The 15,955-nt window shown below is 39.2% G+C and overlaps 1 protein-coding gene across 1 annotated transcript in view; it reads right to left on the bottom strand.

Moving 5' to 3' along the window:
• The window catches only part of Itch (itchy E3 ubiquitin protein ligase), a 112,092-nt gene that overhangs the window by 16,777 nt on the left and 79,360 nt on the right, over positions 1–15,955 (bottom strand). The window contains exons 14-19 of the mRNA XM_042276563.2: positions 11,830–11,958; positions 7,781–7,853; positions 6,795–6,866; positions 4,228–4,316; positions 946–1,105; positions 43–176 (exon numbers count right to left, since the gene is read on the bottom strand). Of these exons, the coding sequence (XP_042132497.2) occupies positions 43–176; positions 946–1,105; positions 4,228–4,316; positions 6,795–6,866; positions 7,781–7,853; positions 11,830–11,958 (657 nt within the window). The remainder of the gene's footprint in view (positions 1–42; positions 177–945; positions 1,106–4,227; positions 4,317–6,794; positions 6,867–7,780; positions 7,854–11,829; positions 11,959–15,955) is intronic.

Here is a 15,955-nt window from a genome sequence, read left to right as displayed (position 1 = left end):
AAAGCACACAGACTGTATTTATAAATGTGAAGAGAAACTTACTTAACCCAGATGAGAGAATTGTAAAATTCTGGATCAATAGATTCTAAATCCTTAAGTCCAACTGGTTTGTTCAAGATACGTTTATAGAATGGTAAAGAAAACCCAGTATCTATGAATTTCCCATGGAATAGAGCCTATACAGGAAAGAAGCAATAACATTTATGATAACTGTATAAAAGTCATTACACATCAGAACATTTGATAAATTCTCCATTCAAAAACTTGTTGAGGCTGACTGTGATGTCACGTGCCTTTAATTGTACTCCAAGGCCAAGGTAGGTAGATCTCCATGAATTGGAGATCAACCTGGTCTACATAGTGATATTCAAGCCAGCCAAGGCTATATAGTAAGGCATTTTCTGTGTGTGTGTGCAGACACACACACACACACACACACACACACACACACACACACACACTGAAGAACTCACTTCTCTTAAACCTTTCCAGCTAGAGAGACAGATTAGCAGTTAAGAGCACTTGTTGCTCTTCCAGAGGACCAGGTTTGATTCCCAGCACCTACATGGTGGCTCACTACTGTCTGTAACTCAAGTACCAAAAGATTTCATGCCCTCTTCTGGCCTCCACGGGCACCAGGCATGCACATGGTGCTCAGACATACATGAAACACCCAGACAGATAAATAAAAATTTAAAATTCTGTCACAACGGGCAGTAGTGGTGCATGCCTTTAATCCCAGCACTAGGGAGGCAGAGCCAGGCGGATTTTTGTGAGTTCGAGTCCAGCCTGGTCTACAGAGCGAGATCCAGGACAGGAACCAAAAACTACACTGAGAAACCCTGTCTCAAAAAACAAAAAACAAACAAAACAAAAACAAAAAAAAACATACAAAAATTGAGTACTGCTGAATGAGTAAATGCACAATTTTGCACCTGTACTTACCATGGCAATAAATCTTCCAATAAAGCGAAAATATTTCAGGTGGTCTGGATTGATGTAAGAAGCGGGGTTTATCTGCAGGCAGTAGTTATCTTTCCCTGCATATTCAAACAGGCAATACATTGGGTTCAACACTTCATGTGACAAAAGAAAGAACCATTCTCTGAAATCAAAAGAAAACTTAGGATGAAAAATCTTGGAGGAAACCATGTCAACAAATCACAGAGCAGCGTTACAGAGTTGTGAGGAACCTGCCTGCCTGCCTCAACTGCAATGCTTTCTAATTTATTGATGGTTATTCTTGGTTCTGTTCAAACTCACACTAGGTTACACAGGATATTTATATGTTCTTTAATTTCAAATAATCTAAGACATCATTAACATTAAAGACCCTTATTTGATTGCCCATTAAAAATTTTCTAATCATAGTCATAATGTGCACCTTAACTTCAAAGATATTAAAATGTGTTAGTTGATAAAATTTTATGCACAGGCAAGTTTAAATGTACTACTGGCCCAGGTAATTAGAGCAGCTGACTCACAACTTAAATTAAGTCTCACAGTGTACTCGAGCCACTACACCAGACACTGCATTGTCACAGGGAAAGCACTTATTCCAGGCACTTGTTCACCAGAAAAATTCCCTGGGAAGCTTGTTCTTGCTGGGAGATAGAGGGGGAGATGGAGACTTGGGGGGGGGGGGGCAGGCATGAAAATTCACAAGTCAAAGGTGGTTCTCTTGGGGACTGGGGGTTCTGGGGGCTGAACTCTGATTGACAGGTTTGTGCAACAATCATCCCACCAACCTCTCCGAAACTCTAATCTCAGTGACCTGAAAACACCAACATAAGAAGAGTATGGTCACTCCGACGTAACATGGAGGGTCTATCTGGTCTGATATACTGTGCCATCAGCATTTATCCTGGACCTCTTGTCCTGTTAGTGCACAACCTTTGGTGAGGCTGCTGCAAATATTTTCATACTGCTGGGCATTCTTCTGATTATGACTGAGTGATCTGGCTGTCTCTTGAATGATCTAAATGTCTCTCTGAATACTTAATAGGATTACTTCATGCATTTTCAAATAGTTTACTCCAATTTTATAGTTTATTAAGCTATAAAAAATTATGTAGGCTAGAGAGATGGCTCATTGGTTAAGAATACAAACTGTTCTTCCAGAGGACCCAGAGTTCAGTTCCCAGTACCCATATCAGGCAGATCACAACTGGCTGTAACTCTTGTTCAAGGGATCTGATGCTACCTTCTGGACTCTTTAAGCAATGCATTCATACATATAACCACCACCCACACATGCATACATACATAATTACAGATAAAATCTAAAAAAAAAAAAGAGTAACTAGTAAGATGTACTCACCAGTTAACCCACAAAGATTCATGAAAAAATCTTTAAGTCATTAAAAAAGACTGTATTTCAGCCAGGTATGGTGACATACGCCTTTATTTCCAGCACTCAGAAGGCAGAGACAAGAGGATTTCTGAGCTCAAGACAGCCAGGGCTATATAGAAACCTTGTCTTGCTGGGCAGTGGTGGTGTACGCCTTTAATCCCAGCACTTGGGAGGCAGAGCCAGGTGGATCTCTGTGAGTTCGGGGCCAGCCTGGTCAACAAAGCGAGTTCCAGGAAAGGCGCAAAGCTACACAGAGAGAAACCCTGTCTCAAAAAAACCAAAAAAAAGAAAAAAAGAAAGAAAGAAAGAAAGAGAGAGAGAGAGAGAGAGAGAGAGAGAGAGAGAGAGAGAGAGAGAAAGAAAGAAAGAAAGAAAGAAAGAAAGAAAGAAAGAAAGAAAGAAAGAAAGAAAGAAAGAAAGAAAGAAAGAAAGAAAGAAAGAAACCTTGTCTCAAACAACAAACAGTATTTCAGAGGCTGGAGAGATGGCTCAGTGGTTAAGAGAACTGGTTGCTTTTTCAGAGGACCTGGGTTCAGTTCCCAGCATCTACACTGTGGCTCACAATATAATTCCAGTTCTAAGGAACCAACACCCTCTTCTGACCTCCAAAGGCATCAGGCACACACATACATGCAGGCAAAAACTCATGCACATAAAAAAATATGAAGAATTTAAAAAACAAAACAAAAAAAAAACAAAGTATTTCTGCCCTTCATAGTAATCCTAGAAACAGATATTTGCTCAAAATAATAAAAATATTCAAGCTGTCTTTCCTTAAAATTCTTGCCCTTCCACGTTGCTACTGCTTTGTAATTTATTTTTATTTTATTTTATTTTAGAAAGAGTCTCATGTAGCCCAAGCTGGCTTCAAATGCCCTCTGTAGCCCAGGCTAGACTTGAACTCGTCCTGATCCTCCCTATTTCTACCTCTCAAGTGCTGGGATTAGTCATGTGCCACCACACACAGCTTAAAATGTTATTATCTATGTAGTTTTAAATATTTCTTTTCCATTTACTGTTATTTATTATTGTTGTATGTACGCTGCATGTGAGTATGTGCAAGTGTGTGTATATGTATGTATGTGCAGATCATTGCACACAAGGGCCACAGTGTGCATGTGGAGGTTACCCGACAGTACTGGGGAGGTGGTTTCTCTCCTTCTGTAAGTTTTGGGAACCACATTCAAGTTGTGTGGAAAGCACTTTTCTCCAATGAGCCATCTTGTGGCCCTAGTTTAAAAATTTAAACTGGTGTGATATTGTCATGGAATTAGCAAAGCTATCTCCTGCACAAGGATGTCTTCGAGAGACTGAATGGCTCCAAAGTGTCCATTTAGTCAAGCAGAATAAAGATCTTCAGCTCTTTTCTCATAGCACTCTCTATTCTCAACACTAAGTTAATCCTAGGTAGGAACTGAGGCACTATCAACTGTCTGGCTACTCTCGTGAGAAGAAATGACTCGACACTACAGGGCCCAAGGTCATCCATGAACAGACAGAAGCAGGCTATGAACAAACTGACATCCGTGAACAGACTGACACTGGCTCCTGGTCAGAAAATGAAAACCTTACATCTGCTACAACTTTCATGCCCCAGGTGAATCTCTAAACTTCATCGTCTGTAAAATCCTATCCCACAGGGTTAGTCTGAGGACCATGTGAATGACGTAGGTGCAATCACCTAGCAGTTCTTAGAAAATAGGCACTGAGCTAATGTTTGTTGAAATTCTGTAGTTGCAGCACAATAAAGCTACAATAATTTTCTATATTTCATTTTCCTGAAATGTGAGATTGAGAAAATTAACACTTGTGAACAAAGTGTAATGATACCTTTGGAGGAAAGGACTAAGTTCTGAGTATTCATATATCACTACCTTGCTACACCTCCATAATCTAAACCTTCTTCTCCTGGGAAAATCACCCACAAACGTCTTCTCAGATCTTGCGGGCTGAAGCTCATTATCTACAAAACAATAAAGTAAGAGAACTGTGACTGCAATTGTGGAAACACTATCAATTCCCACTCACTCCATTACAGGTAACAGTCTAGTTAACAGTACACACATAGAAATTCATTATGGTAAAGTCTTATATATTTACTATATGCATCTATTTCTTATCTATTTTATATACTTCTACATGAAACTTAGGAAACTTAAGGAGTTGATCTATCAGTTGTGTAGTGTGCAGAGTAACACTAGGCATGGTCAGGGATCTGGTATTTTCCCCCATTCCTCCAGTCAGGCAGGGAAGAGCAGTAGGGCCGGTTAGGTTTGGTTTAAACGTTTCATAGTCAAAAGATAACACATAATAACTAACTGACTAATAGTGGCTGCAGCCTCAATTATCTTTGGAAATACACATGGTGGGAGTCTATAATTATATAGAAAAGTACTACTTTGCCTCCCACAATGGGTGGTTAACAGTGTCATCTTCAGATAGGAAGACAGCAGCATTGCAGAGCCACAGCAGGTAGGCCAATCTGTTTCTCCCTCGGTAAAATTATTTAATTATTTCCACTTAGGAGAGGGATAGATAGTTTGATATAATGCCTGTACTTTATCACGTGATAAGAATAAACTGTTAACACTTAAATATCCTAAGTTCATCGATCGTTCTCTCAGTTCCCTACAAAAGAGAAACAGACAAACAGTAACATCCAGGTGTAACAAACACTGCAGTGGTTGTGACCGCTGTGCATGTTTATGATAAATACACTACAAGTGCCATAAACTAGACACTCAGCTACACAGAAGAGAGATGTCACAAGGTTACAACTAGTTTGAACAATCCCCTTTAACAAGTACTAATGGGAAGGGACCTTTTTCTTCTACACTTTCCACCATAAACAGTTGTACTATGCTAATAAAAAAAAACACCATTTAAAGCAATTTTATCCAATACGTATGAAGAAAACCTGCTGCTAACTTTAAAATGACATCTTATTTTGATATCCGATTTACTACCTTTAGGCAACCACATTTTCTCTTCTGTTATAATTGCCTATTTATCTGTGGATGTCAAATCTAAGAGGAGAGTTTTAACCGTTTTGGCACATCATCATGTCACTGCAAAAGCCTTTAAGCTGGAGGAGCACAAAGACAAAGGGCTTGAGTAGTCACAGTTTGCATCCTGTCACTGCAGCTACTAGTTCCCACAACACTGCCTCCTCAGGGACAGAAGAGCCTTCCTGAGCTGGGCACTGGGAAGGAGTGAGTGCTGGGCCGAGGGTGGCCATGGAGGCTTATATCAGGCCATGGTGTAAACAGAATTCTCTAAGTGCCTCGGTCGCTAAGGCCCACTTGCTGTTCTTAAGTAGCAGGATGCCAACTGGCTTTTCTCTTTAATGTTAATAACTGAGGTTCTATTAGAAAAGGAACAAAACTCTTCCTGCAAGGAGCAGCAGGTAAGGCTCCAACCTCTCTTCCCTCTGCATTCAGTTTAGTGCTTATGAAACTACCTATCACAATATATTGCAGGTGCTGGAAAATCATTTCCACATCTAGTAATAAGACAAAGACCAGCAAGACGTTTTAGGGAAAATTCCATCCATAGGGTGTTTTAATATTCTAATACAATCTAATACTTAACTGCAGTTGGCTTGATAGTGATGTCTGCAGTACAAAGTAAATAGTGAACTAACTCACTGATGGGAAATGAAAACTTTATTGACTACTGAAAATTCAGAGTATCTTTTAGATAGCTGCTACCAATAGCTAATTTCTTTTCTATATATTACTTCTAAGAGAAACACATGTTTATCATAAAGGTAATGCAAAAGTATAAAAACACAATCTTTCCTCTTTTCCCTACTCATTACATGTTCATGGCTATTTCCAGACCTCTGTCTAGTGATAGATTATGTTTCTAGCTGTGGATCTGTTTCAGATCACACACTTAGCAACTGAGACACAGAACCTGAAATTCACTGTCTACACTGAAAAGCAGAAGACACTGCACAGGAGCATTTGCACTTCCCTAACCACAATGTACTAAGATAGCTGGCAACAAAATGGAACTGAACAATTCACCCAGGGGCTGGGGAGATGGTGGGGAGAAAGGGCTCTCTGTGCAAGCTTGAGGACCTATGGCTGAATCTCCAGCAACCCATGGAGGAGCCTGGTGCATGCCTGTAACCCAGCAGCGGAGGGCCAAAGACAGATAGATCCCAAGAGTTTGCTGGCTAGCTGGTCTAGCCCAAATTGTCAGCACCAGGTTCAGTGAGGGACCCTGTCTCAAAATACAAGGTATTTTGTGAGTGATGGAGCAAGACACTTGAAGTACACCTCTGGCCTCCACACTTACACGAATAGGCGCGCGCGCACGCACACACACACAGACACACACAGGCGCACACAAACTCTAAACGTAAGAAGTTCTAAACTATTGAGAGCTAACTATCAGTACCAGAAGGTAGTAATTAGAGCGAACGAGACAATACCTGCTGAAAGGAATCCTCAAACAATGTTTTTCTTGTCACTGTGATCTTTATATGCTGTGGCATGGCCAGTTGCTGAAACGTAAGAACAATTTAAGTTAACTCTCACCATTAAAGTGGCCTAGCAAAAACCAAGAAGGAAAGTGTCACTTGCTTTTATCTTTGCAAATGAAAACAGACTTTGCATATAAATTTATACCATGCTAGCCAACACATCTGTCAACATCATGTTGATCCTTTTCAATATGAGTAAGAAGAAAATCAGATCTCGTATGTCAAGTGCTTAGTTAAGGACTCAATGAGTCTTAATTTTCAAATTTTAATTCAGAATTATGTTTCCCAGTTAATTATAAAAATCTGAATTTAAGTATTTAACATAATACTTTGATTAATACATTCATTTTATTTAGCACCAGAAAATCATTTATTTAGACACCAGAAAAAAAAACATTGAATATGTTTATATGTGTATGATCGTATGTGTACTTATCAAAGACATTTCTATCAAACATTAGACATGGAGTTATGCATGCAACAAACATCTATAATTGCAGCATTCAGGAGGCTGAGAATTCTGAGTTCAAAGCCAATGTGGGCTATTTAGATTGTCCTGCCTCAAACACACACACACACACACACACACACACACACACACACACACACACACACACACACACACCCTCTCTACTAGATAGGAAAGTGGCCAAATGCAAAAACAGAAAATATTTTGTTTAAAGATTTACACAACTTGAAAACAATAGGTATCAAAGAAAAAAAGTTATAATATTTTCTTATTTAAATGATTTCTAGCTTAATTTTTGGGATAACAGAAGACACAATTATCTAATTAATAAGTATATTTCATTGTCCTAAAAACGGATGACTCCAATGCTTCACACTTTTCTTGTTAATACATATCTGCAGAACTGCTGTGAACATAAGCAATATAACAAAGAAAAGACAGAGAGAGACACAGAGCCAACACTGACCTGACACCAGAACCGGAAATACTGAACCTTTGCCTTGAAGTCCCGAACATAGGCTATCTGGGGTCCGTTGTCTCTGAAGAACAAAGATTAACACAACATATGCAACTGCTTGTAAAAGAAATGCTCCAGGAAAGCAAACACCCCCCCTCCCACCCTGTTGCCACCTAATACTCAGCAGAGCATATTCCTAATACAACTTTTATCTTTTCTTTTTTGAATGTTTCCTAAAGACTATTTTTAAGAGAAGTCTTGTTGAAGGCACTGCTAGGGGAACTTTTGATATGTGCAGGTGAATCTCACAGGGCTGGATAAAAGAGCTCCTACATGAAAATGTCATCCTTCACAACTACTACTCTATCCTCTGTCCTTAACTGAGACTCAAGGTCAACCATGCAGATGCTACCTAGGACAGACATTTCCTAGTGTGTTCATGGGATTTTAGATCTGTCTAATGAGTTCTAGCTACAAGTGCTGTAGGGGCTTTCAAGAAACCAATTTTGAAAAGAGCAAAGATATCGGTTAAGGGTTTTGCTGTTCCCCATTCCAGTGTGGCCTTTTTCCAAATGACAGGCACAATGTGGAGGCAAACCAGGCTCTAAGGCTGTACGACACAAGAACTCCAGGTCACTGGAGAACTCTAGCTGTTTCAATGTAGAATTCATCTGATTTTGTATCCTGCAGCCCTAGGAAATTTACGAGCTCTAGTCGTTTTCTCAATCTCCCTTACAATCTTCACTACATCTGATTCTTATGAAAGAGAGGCAGCCTTACTTCCTCCTCTGCAGCCTGCCTCTTCTACACTTGATTGCCATATGATGCTGAGTGGCAGCAATGCTGATAAACATCCTTGCTCTTATGGAGTAATTATTTCATCATTAAGCATGATGCTGGCTGAGGCTTTTGTCTGTATTTTTGTAGATAAGAACATTTCCAAGGCAGGTGAAATGGGTCATAAAATTGCTTTGTATTTCATCAAAAGCTTTTACTGAATGATCATGATCTATTTTAAAAGATTCATTTATTTGTATGTATGTGAGTGTTGGCCTCTATGTGTGTCTGTAACCATGTGAGTGCCTAATGCCTAATGAGGCCAGAGAGGGCACTGGATACCCAGGAACTGAACTTACCGATTGTTGTTAGATCCATGTGGATTGCCATCAACTGAACTGGAATCCTCTCCAAGAGCAGCACATGCTTTAAGTACTGAGGCATTGCTCTAGGCACTGATCATATGGTTTTTCTCCTCTAGGCTATTTTTATAGTGAGTTTCATTTTTTTTTTTTTAAATTTTATCTAGGGGAGGGAGTATGTACCAGAGAAGGCCAAAGGAGGGCACTGAATCTCCTGGAGCTTGAGTTACAGGTGGTTATGATTACAGACATACATCGTTATCTGGTCCAGGTTATTTTTAAATAATGTAGAGAAATATACTACTATTCGAATATAAGGTATTATTATTGTAGGACTTTGTTATATGATTTCAAACTTAATTGTAACTATATTATCGACTTATAATTTATTTCCACATCTAGATTATCTCTATAATTTTTCATTGGTGCCTAATTGGACTGATTTCTTAGTTTCTGCTGTAAACACACAAGCTTTTAATATGCAGAATTTATAAAATTCTCAAATACTAGCAAAATGATTTTGGCAGAATATTAAAGGATTGCTGTTTTTATCTTTTAATCCTGTATATCACATACCACATGGGACTTATTGTTCGAATATAAGGATAGTTCAACATGTGAAATCATGTAACAATCATGTATCAATATAACAACAACAAATAGGGCCAGAAAGATGGGTCAGGGCTTAGGAACACTTACTGTGCTATCAGAGCACCGAGCTCACTGGATCCTAACACACAGGTTGGGTGGTTTACAAATGCCTGTAACTCCAGCTTCAAGGACTCTGACACCCCCTTCCGTCCTTTGGGACACACACACACAATTTTCTTTCTTTCTTTCTTTCTTTCTTTCTTTCTTTCTTTCTTTCTTTCTTTCTTTCTTTCTTTCTTTCTTTCTTTCTCTCTCTCTCTCTCTCTCTCTCTCTCTCTCTCTCTCTCTCTCTCTTTCTTTCTTTCTTTTTTTTTTTTTGAGGCAGGATCTTGGCTGGCCTTGAACTCACAGAAATCTGCCTGCCTCTGCCTCCCAAGTGCTGGCATTAAAGGTGTGCAACACCACACAAAGTGACTTTTTTTTTTTTTTTTAGATAAAAGAAGGGAGGAAAATTCAACACAAATATCATAACCAATAGTTAAAGAAAATGAAAACGTCTCTAAGATCAGGTCAGACGCAATGAAAGGATGTCTAGTATTAGAAATTAAAGCTAGAATGACTAGGCAAGAAAAACAATAGGCAGACTGGGAATAAGTGTAATGATCTGTTTTCAGATAATAAAATCTTACATGCAGAAAATGAAGATTACGTAAAAAAATTCATTAAGTATCAGAATATGCTAACACATCATCAGTTATATTTCTACATATTAACAATGAATCTGAAAAAGAAATGAAGAAAACCATCTCATTGGCTTCAAGGCAGCACTCAACAAGAGTGAGGATCTTTTTGTATCTTTGTTTTGTTTTGAGACAAGGTCTCATATAGCCCAGGCTGGCCTCAAGATTCTGAACCTCCTACCTCCCAAATGTTGGTATTATAGGCATGTGCCACCATGCCTGGTTGTACATGCTACTGATTGAACTCAGGGCTTCATGCATGCAGGCAAGCATTATTCCAACTGAGAGCTACATTTCTAATTGACTTGTAACTAGTTACTGGAGGTATACTTAATCAGTCCACTTTCTTCTTCTAATAAAAGGAAAAAGCAATTCCATCTACTTATTTAACTACCAACTGAACTACAGTCCCAGCTCTACTTCTTTTTAACACTAATTTTAATTAATTAGTTAATCTAGTGTGTGTGTGTGTGTGTGTGTGTGTGTGTGTGTGTGTGTGTGTTGTGTGTGTGATTATGTATAGTCATGCTCATAACATGGTGCTCGAGTGTCAGAGGACAACTCGTGGGAGTCAGTTCTCTCCTTCCACCATGTGGGTCCTGGGTATCAAACTCAGGTCCTCAGGCTTGGCAGTAGGTGCCTTTATCCACTGAGTCATCCTGTGTTGTCTTCCCCACACCCAGTGTTTTGGTTTCGAGACAGGGTTTCTCTGTAAAATAGCCTTGGCTGTCCTGGAACTCACTATGTAGACCAGGCTGGCCTCGAACTCAGAGATACATCCACTTGCCTCCCAAGGGCTGAGATTAAAGGTGTGCACCACTACACCTGGCTGAGTGCCCCATTTTTAATCGTTATTTTAGAGTGTACTTCTACTACTAACATAAAAAGTTCAGCCAAGTGTGATGACATACAGCTTTAATCCTAGCACTCACGAGACAGAGCATATACCTCCATAAATTCAAGGCCAAGATTTACATAGTGAGACTGTCTCAAAAGGAAAAAAAAAAAGCAAAACAACAACAAAAAGCAGTTTACTATAAAACAGCCATATTATGCTGGCTGAATGTCACACACTTTGTGCTTACTGTGTATCTTGACTGCATCATTTTTTTCCAGTGCTTTGTTTCACCGTGTTTTGTTCATCATGATTTTAGGAATACCTAGGCTGAGTATACATGACATATAGTCTAGGCATGTAGCAGGCTTAATCCACCTAGGCTTCTGAAAGCATATTCAATGCTCACACAATGATGCATTTCTCATAATGTATCAAGTGACTCCTGCCAGTATATAAAGAACTCCTAAGCTTAACGTGGTGGTACACCTCTTTAATACCAGTAGAAACAGAGCCAGGTGACCTCTATGAGTTCAAGGCCAGTCTGGTCTACAGAGTGAGCTCTAGGCCAGCCAGAGCTACAAGGTGAGAACCTATTCCCCACCCAGCTCGCCCCCAAACAACAAGATTCAGTATTCAGAGACCTATGGGCAAGCCACCTCTCGTACACCTCTAGTCTTTGCTAACTGAAATCTTTGTCAAAATCCAAGAAAATTAGTTGTGCTTTTAATTAATAATGTTAAGAAAACTTACAGGGCAGATTTTCCTGTACGTGGATCTATGTAAGTGGTTGTTCTTTTATTGTGGTCCACAAAATATGGGATTCCATCCACTGTGAATCTCATTTCCCAGCCTTCAGGTAAGGGCTTTTCATTTAATTGACTATAACATACAGAGGAAAATGTAAACAAAAGATATCAAAGGTTTACTTCTTTGCAAAAAAACAGAAACTAAAAATACCTGTAAATAGAATAAAATCTTTCAGGAAATCTACATGATTCTGTATTATCAGATAATAGGTATCTCTACCTAGACATTCTATAAACACATTAAAGTCATGATCAACAACATTAAAAATGAATCATCATCATATTATTGGCCTATGTTTTGCCATTTTAATAATTCACCTCAAATAGTCATGGTAACCAAGCTCACCCATTCTGCCTTTAAAGTCTTTCTGTTCATCCTTTATCTCTGACTCCCATCATTACTCTGGTCTTCTTCACCTAAATATTCTGAACAGCTACCCACACGGTTCTGCTACTCCTAGTTTCACTCGGGTCTACATATTGACACTGTTGACAGAGCCATCTCCCCCAAAAAGACCTCTCATCAACTCAGTTTCTCTTTTAGACTCCCTCTCAGGAACCCTGAGATTTCATGGCACATGGCCAGTGATCATTTTCCCAAACAAGTCACATCTGTCACAGTTCTGATATGACATATTCCCCCATTGACAAATTTGTTTTCTCTGTTAAGGCAACTTAAAAGTTCTTTATAAAACATCCCTATCTTCTTCCTTCTTTATACCCTGAAAGCTCTGGGCTGCTTTCTTTAAACTTCAGGCTTTTCATCCACAAAATACAGGCAACAGCCAGATGTAGTGGCATATGCCTTTAATCTCAGTATGCAGGGGCAGGGGCAGGGGCAGGGGCAGGGGCAGGCAGGTCTCTTGAGTTGGAGGCCAGTGTGGTGTACAGATGCACTGGGGAAAATTGGATAAGATCCAAATGCATTATATACTTATGAAATTCTCAAAAGATAAATAAAAATATTAAACAATCAAGATAATACTGTGTAATAAGACGATATGAGAAATGAAATAAGAAAGTGTTTTAGTATAAAGAAAGCCTTCAAATAGTAACTGTTAATCACCCTTTCTACTACTACAAAATGATCATTCTAGTCAGGTCTCTCCAAGTACTTCCTATGTACTGCTGGCACACTGTCACCATCCCTCAGGTTGTATGTTGGCAAAACTTTCCACTCTGAAACTATTACATGAGTTTTAGAACCTAAACTAAGTTTACAACACCCATATAATGAAGCATTAGCATAAATATTCAAGTGGATACTAATAAACCTATCAGTTTACGGTCCTTGTTAGACATAAATGCAACCAGACTTCTCAGTTGGTTGAGTAAAGTAAATGCAACTTTTATCCCTGTATACTAGTTCATTTCTTTTTTTCTCTTTCTTTTCTTTTGAGACAGGATCTCATGTATCCAGCCTAGGCTAACCATGAACTTCTGACTTTCCTGCCTCTACTTCTCAAACACTGCAATTATAGGCATGTGCCACTGTGAGGGTCTTAGGGATCCAAACCAGGGTTCCATGCATGCCAAACAACACTATAACAACTAAGCTACATCCTTATCCCCCACCCCTGGTTTTATAGCTTCAAGTTTCTTATCTAATGGGCTTGGTATGAGGGAACACTGGAAATACTCAAGTTTATAACACAAAGGAAGAAAAGCAGAGATCTGGAGACCTTCAAGCTCACTATTATAGAGAAACACTATTAGTTTGGACTGTTGTTTTCCTCAAGTGTACTTTAGAAGGACAAAGTGCTGTATTCAGAAGAACACTGCCTTAAATCGTATTTTACAAACTATCAAAATGTTAAGAATATTTAGTCTTATTCATATAATTCAATACAAATGTCAGGGAAGACTAAACAAAAATATAAAAAAGATATTTCACTTCCATTGTGATTATAGTTGCTAAATAAGCTCAAAAACCAGTTGCCCTGAAAACAGTAAATTGAGATAAATTGGCATATATTGGTGAATTATTGCATGCTTTCAAACAATAGATTAATGCACTAAGGGGTATAAGTACCTCTTTTTAAATAAATATTCTAAATGAATGAACTGGTAGAACTTGGCCACTTGTGATATCTCATGAAATGACTAATTTAAGCTCTAAAACTTTATCAAGATCCAAAAGGGACAAAACAACAGTAGCAGCAAGTGACAGGAAGGTGAGTGTTCAGTTTCTCCTGGAAGAGAAGACATTCTTCATCCCTGACCCCGAGACGATGGGGATCAAAGCCACGGGTCTGATGCCAGACATCAAATATTAACTCATGCATGTTAGACAATCACTGTATCACTGAGCTTCATGTCTAGTCCACAGACAATTTCACTGGGGAATCAAAATGTTTTATCCTTAAAGTTCTTTCTTCATCATTCTTCTTATGAGAGTGGATATATTTAAGTTAATGTAATAGTTGTATAAAAAAATTGTTATTTGCCGGGCGTTGGTGGCGCACGCCTTTAATCCCAGCACTCGGGAGGCAGAGCCAGGCGGATCTCTGTGAGTTCGAGGCCAGCCTGGGCTACCAAGTGAATTCCAGGAAAGGCGCAAATCTACACAGAGAAACCCTGTCTCGAAAAAAAAAAAAAATTGTTATTTGCTGACACTTAGAAACAAGTATTTTAAACTCAAAGCATACCTTAAAAAACATAAGCCGTAGCCGGGCGGTGGTGGCGCACGCCTTTAATCCCAGCACTCGGGAGGCAGAGCCAGGCGAATCTCTGTGAGTTCGAGGCCAGCCTGGGCTACCAAGTGAGTTCCAGGAAAGGCACCAAAGCTACACAAGAGAAACCCTGTCTCGAAAAACCAAAAAAAAAAAAAAAAACCAAAAAAAAAAAAAAAACCAAAAAAACAAAAAACATAAGCCATTTCCCGGGCGGTGGTGGCACACACCTTTAATCCCAGCATTCAGGAGGCAGAAGCAGGCAAATCTTTGTGAGTTCAAGGCCAGCCTGGTCTACATAGCTAGCTGTAGGACAGCCAGGGTTATACATAGAGAAACCCTGTCTTGAAAACCCAAATCCAACTCCTTTCCCCTCAAAAAAAAAAAAAAAAACTATTGAGATGTGAGCCATCGGATTTGTATCATGAAGAATTACTCAGGGCTAGAGAGATGGCTCAGAGGTTAAGAGCACTCCTTGTTCTTCCAGAGGTCCTGAGTTCAACTCCCAGCAACCACATGGTGGCTCACAACCATCTGTAATGAGATCTGGTGCCCTCTTCTGGCCTGCAGGGATATGTGCAGACAGAAGACTGTATACATAATAAATAAATAAATCTTTAAAAAAAAAAAAGAATTAATCAAACCTAGAGAGGGATGGTCTTGTCCTCAACTACTAGGAAGTGATTTGTTAGTAGGGGTGGGTATGCCTATTAGGAATGCTCTTCTTTGCCTGGAGGCTTTGAGGCCTGGGACACATTGCCTCAGTTTCCGTCTCTGAGGATCTACAGACTAAGTTTTATTTCACTCAGATGGGCAAATGGACACTTGAGAGGAGTCCACAGACTCCTGGTTGTTGACACTTACGTATTACCAACATCAAAGCGTGTGACTCTCCTTTAGCACCAGGGATTTCAAGTCCTCTCAGACTCTTCTCTGCATATGTCTTCCTCCTGCTGCCTCTATTCTTTCTCTATAAAAATGTGACTGAATATAATTCAGTAATTTTTCAGTGTTTTATGTTGATCTCAGACAGGGGCTCACTAAGTAGCCCAGGCTACCCTGGAACTGCTGATCTTCCCACTTAAGTCTCCTGGATGTTTGGATTTCAGATGTATACTACCATTAGTGTCTGTCTCACACTTAAAGAGTAGTTGTGACAAAATTTGTGGACAGATGTTTGAAATGAGAAAGGTATAAGAAACATGCTCATATTTATGGTTAATATATAAACTGCACATTTTGCCATATTCCTTGAAGAATAGAACCATCTGATAGTTATAATATTACATTCTGTTAAAAGGTGAATGTGCCTCACTTCCAAATGCTTATGTCTACATCCTAGTGACCAGCACCCCAGGATGTGACCTTATTTGGAAAGAGTATCAATAAAGATGTATT

The sequence above is a fragment of the Peromyscus maniculatus genome, chromosome 4, assembly GCF_049852395.1.
Source record: "Peromyscus maniculatus bairdii isolate BWxNUB_F1_BW_parent chromosome 4, HU_Pman_BW_mat_3.1, whole genome shotgun sequence".
NCBI lineage: Eukaryota > Metazoa > Chordata > Mammalia > Rodentia > Cricetidae > Peromyscus > Peromyscus maniculatus.
This window is presented reverse-complemented; position numbering and strand designations above follow the sequence as displayed.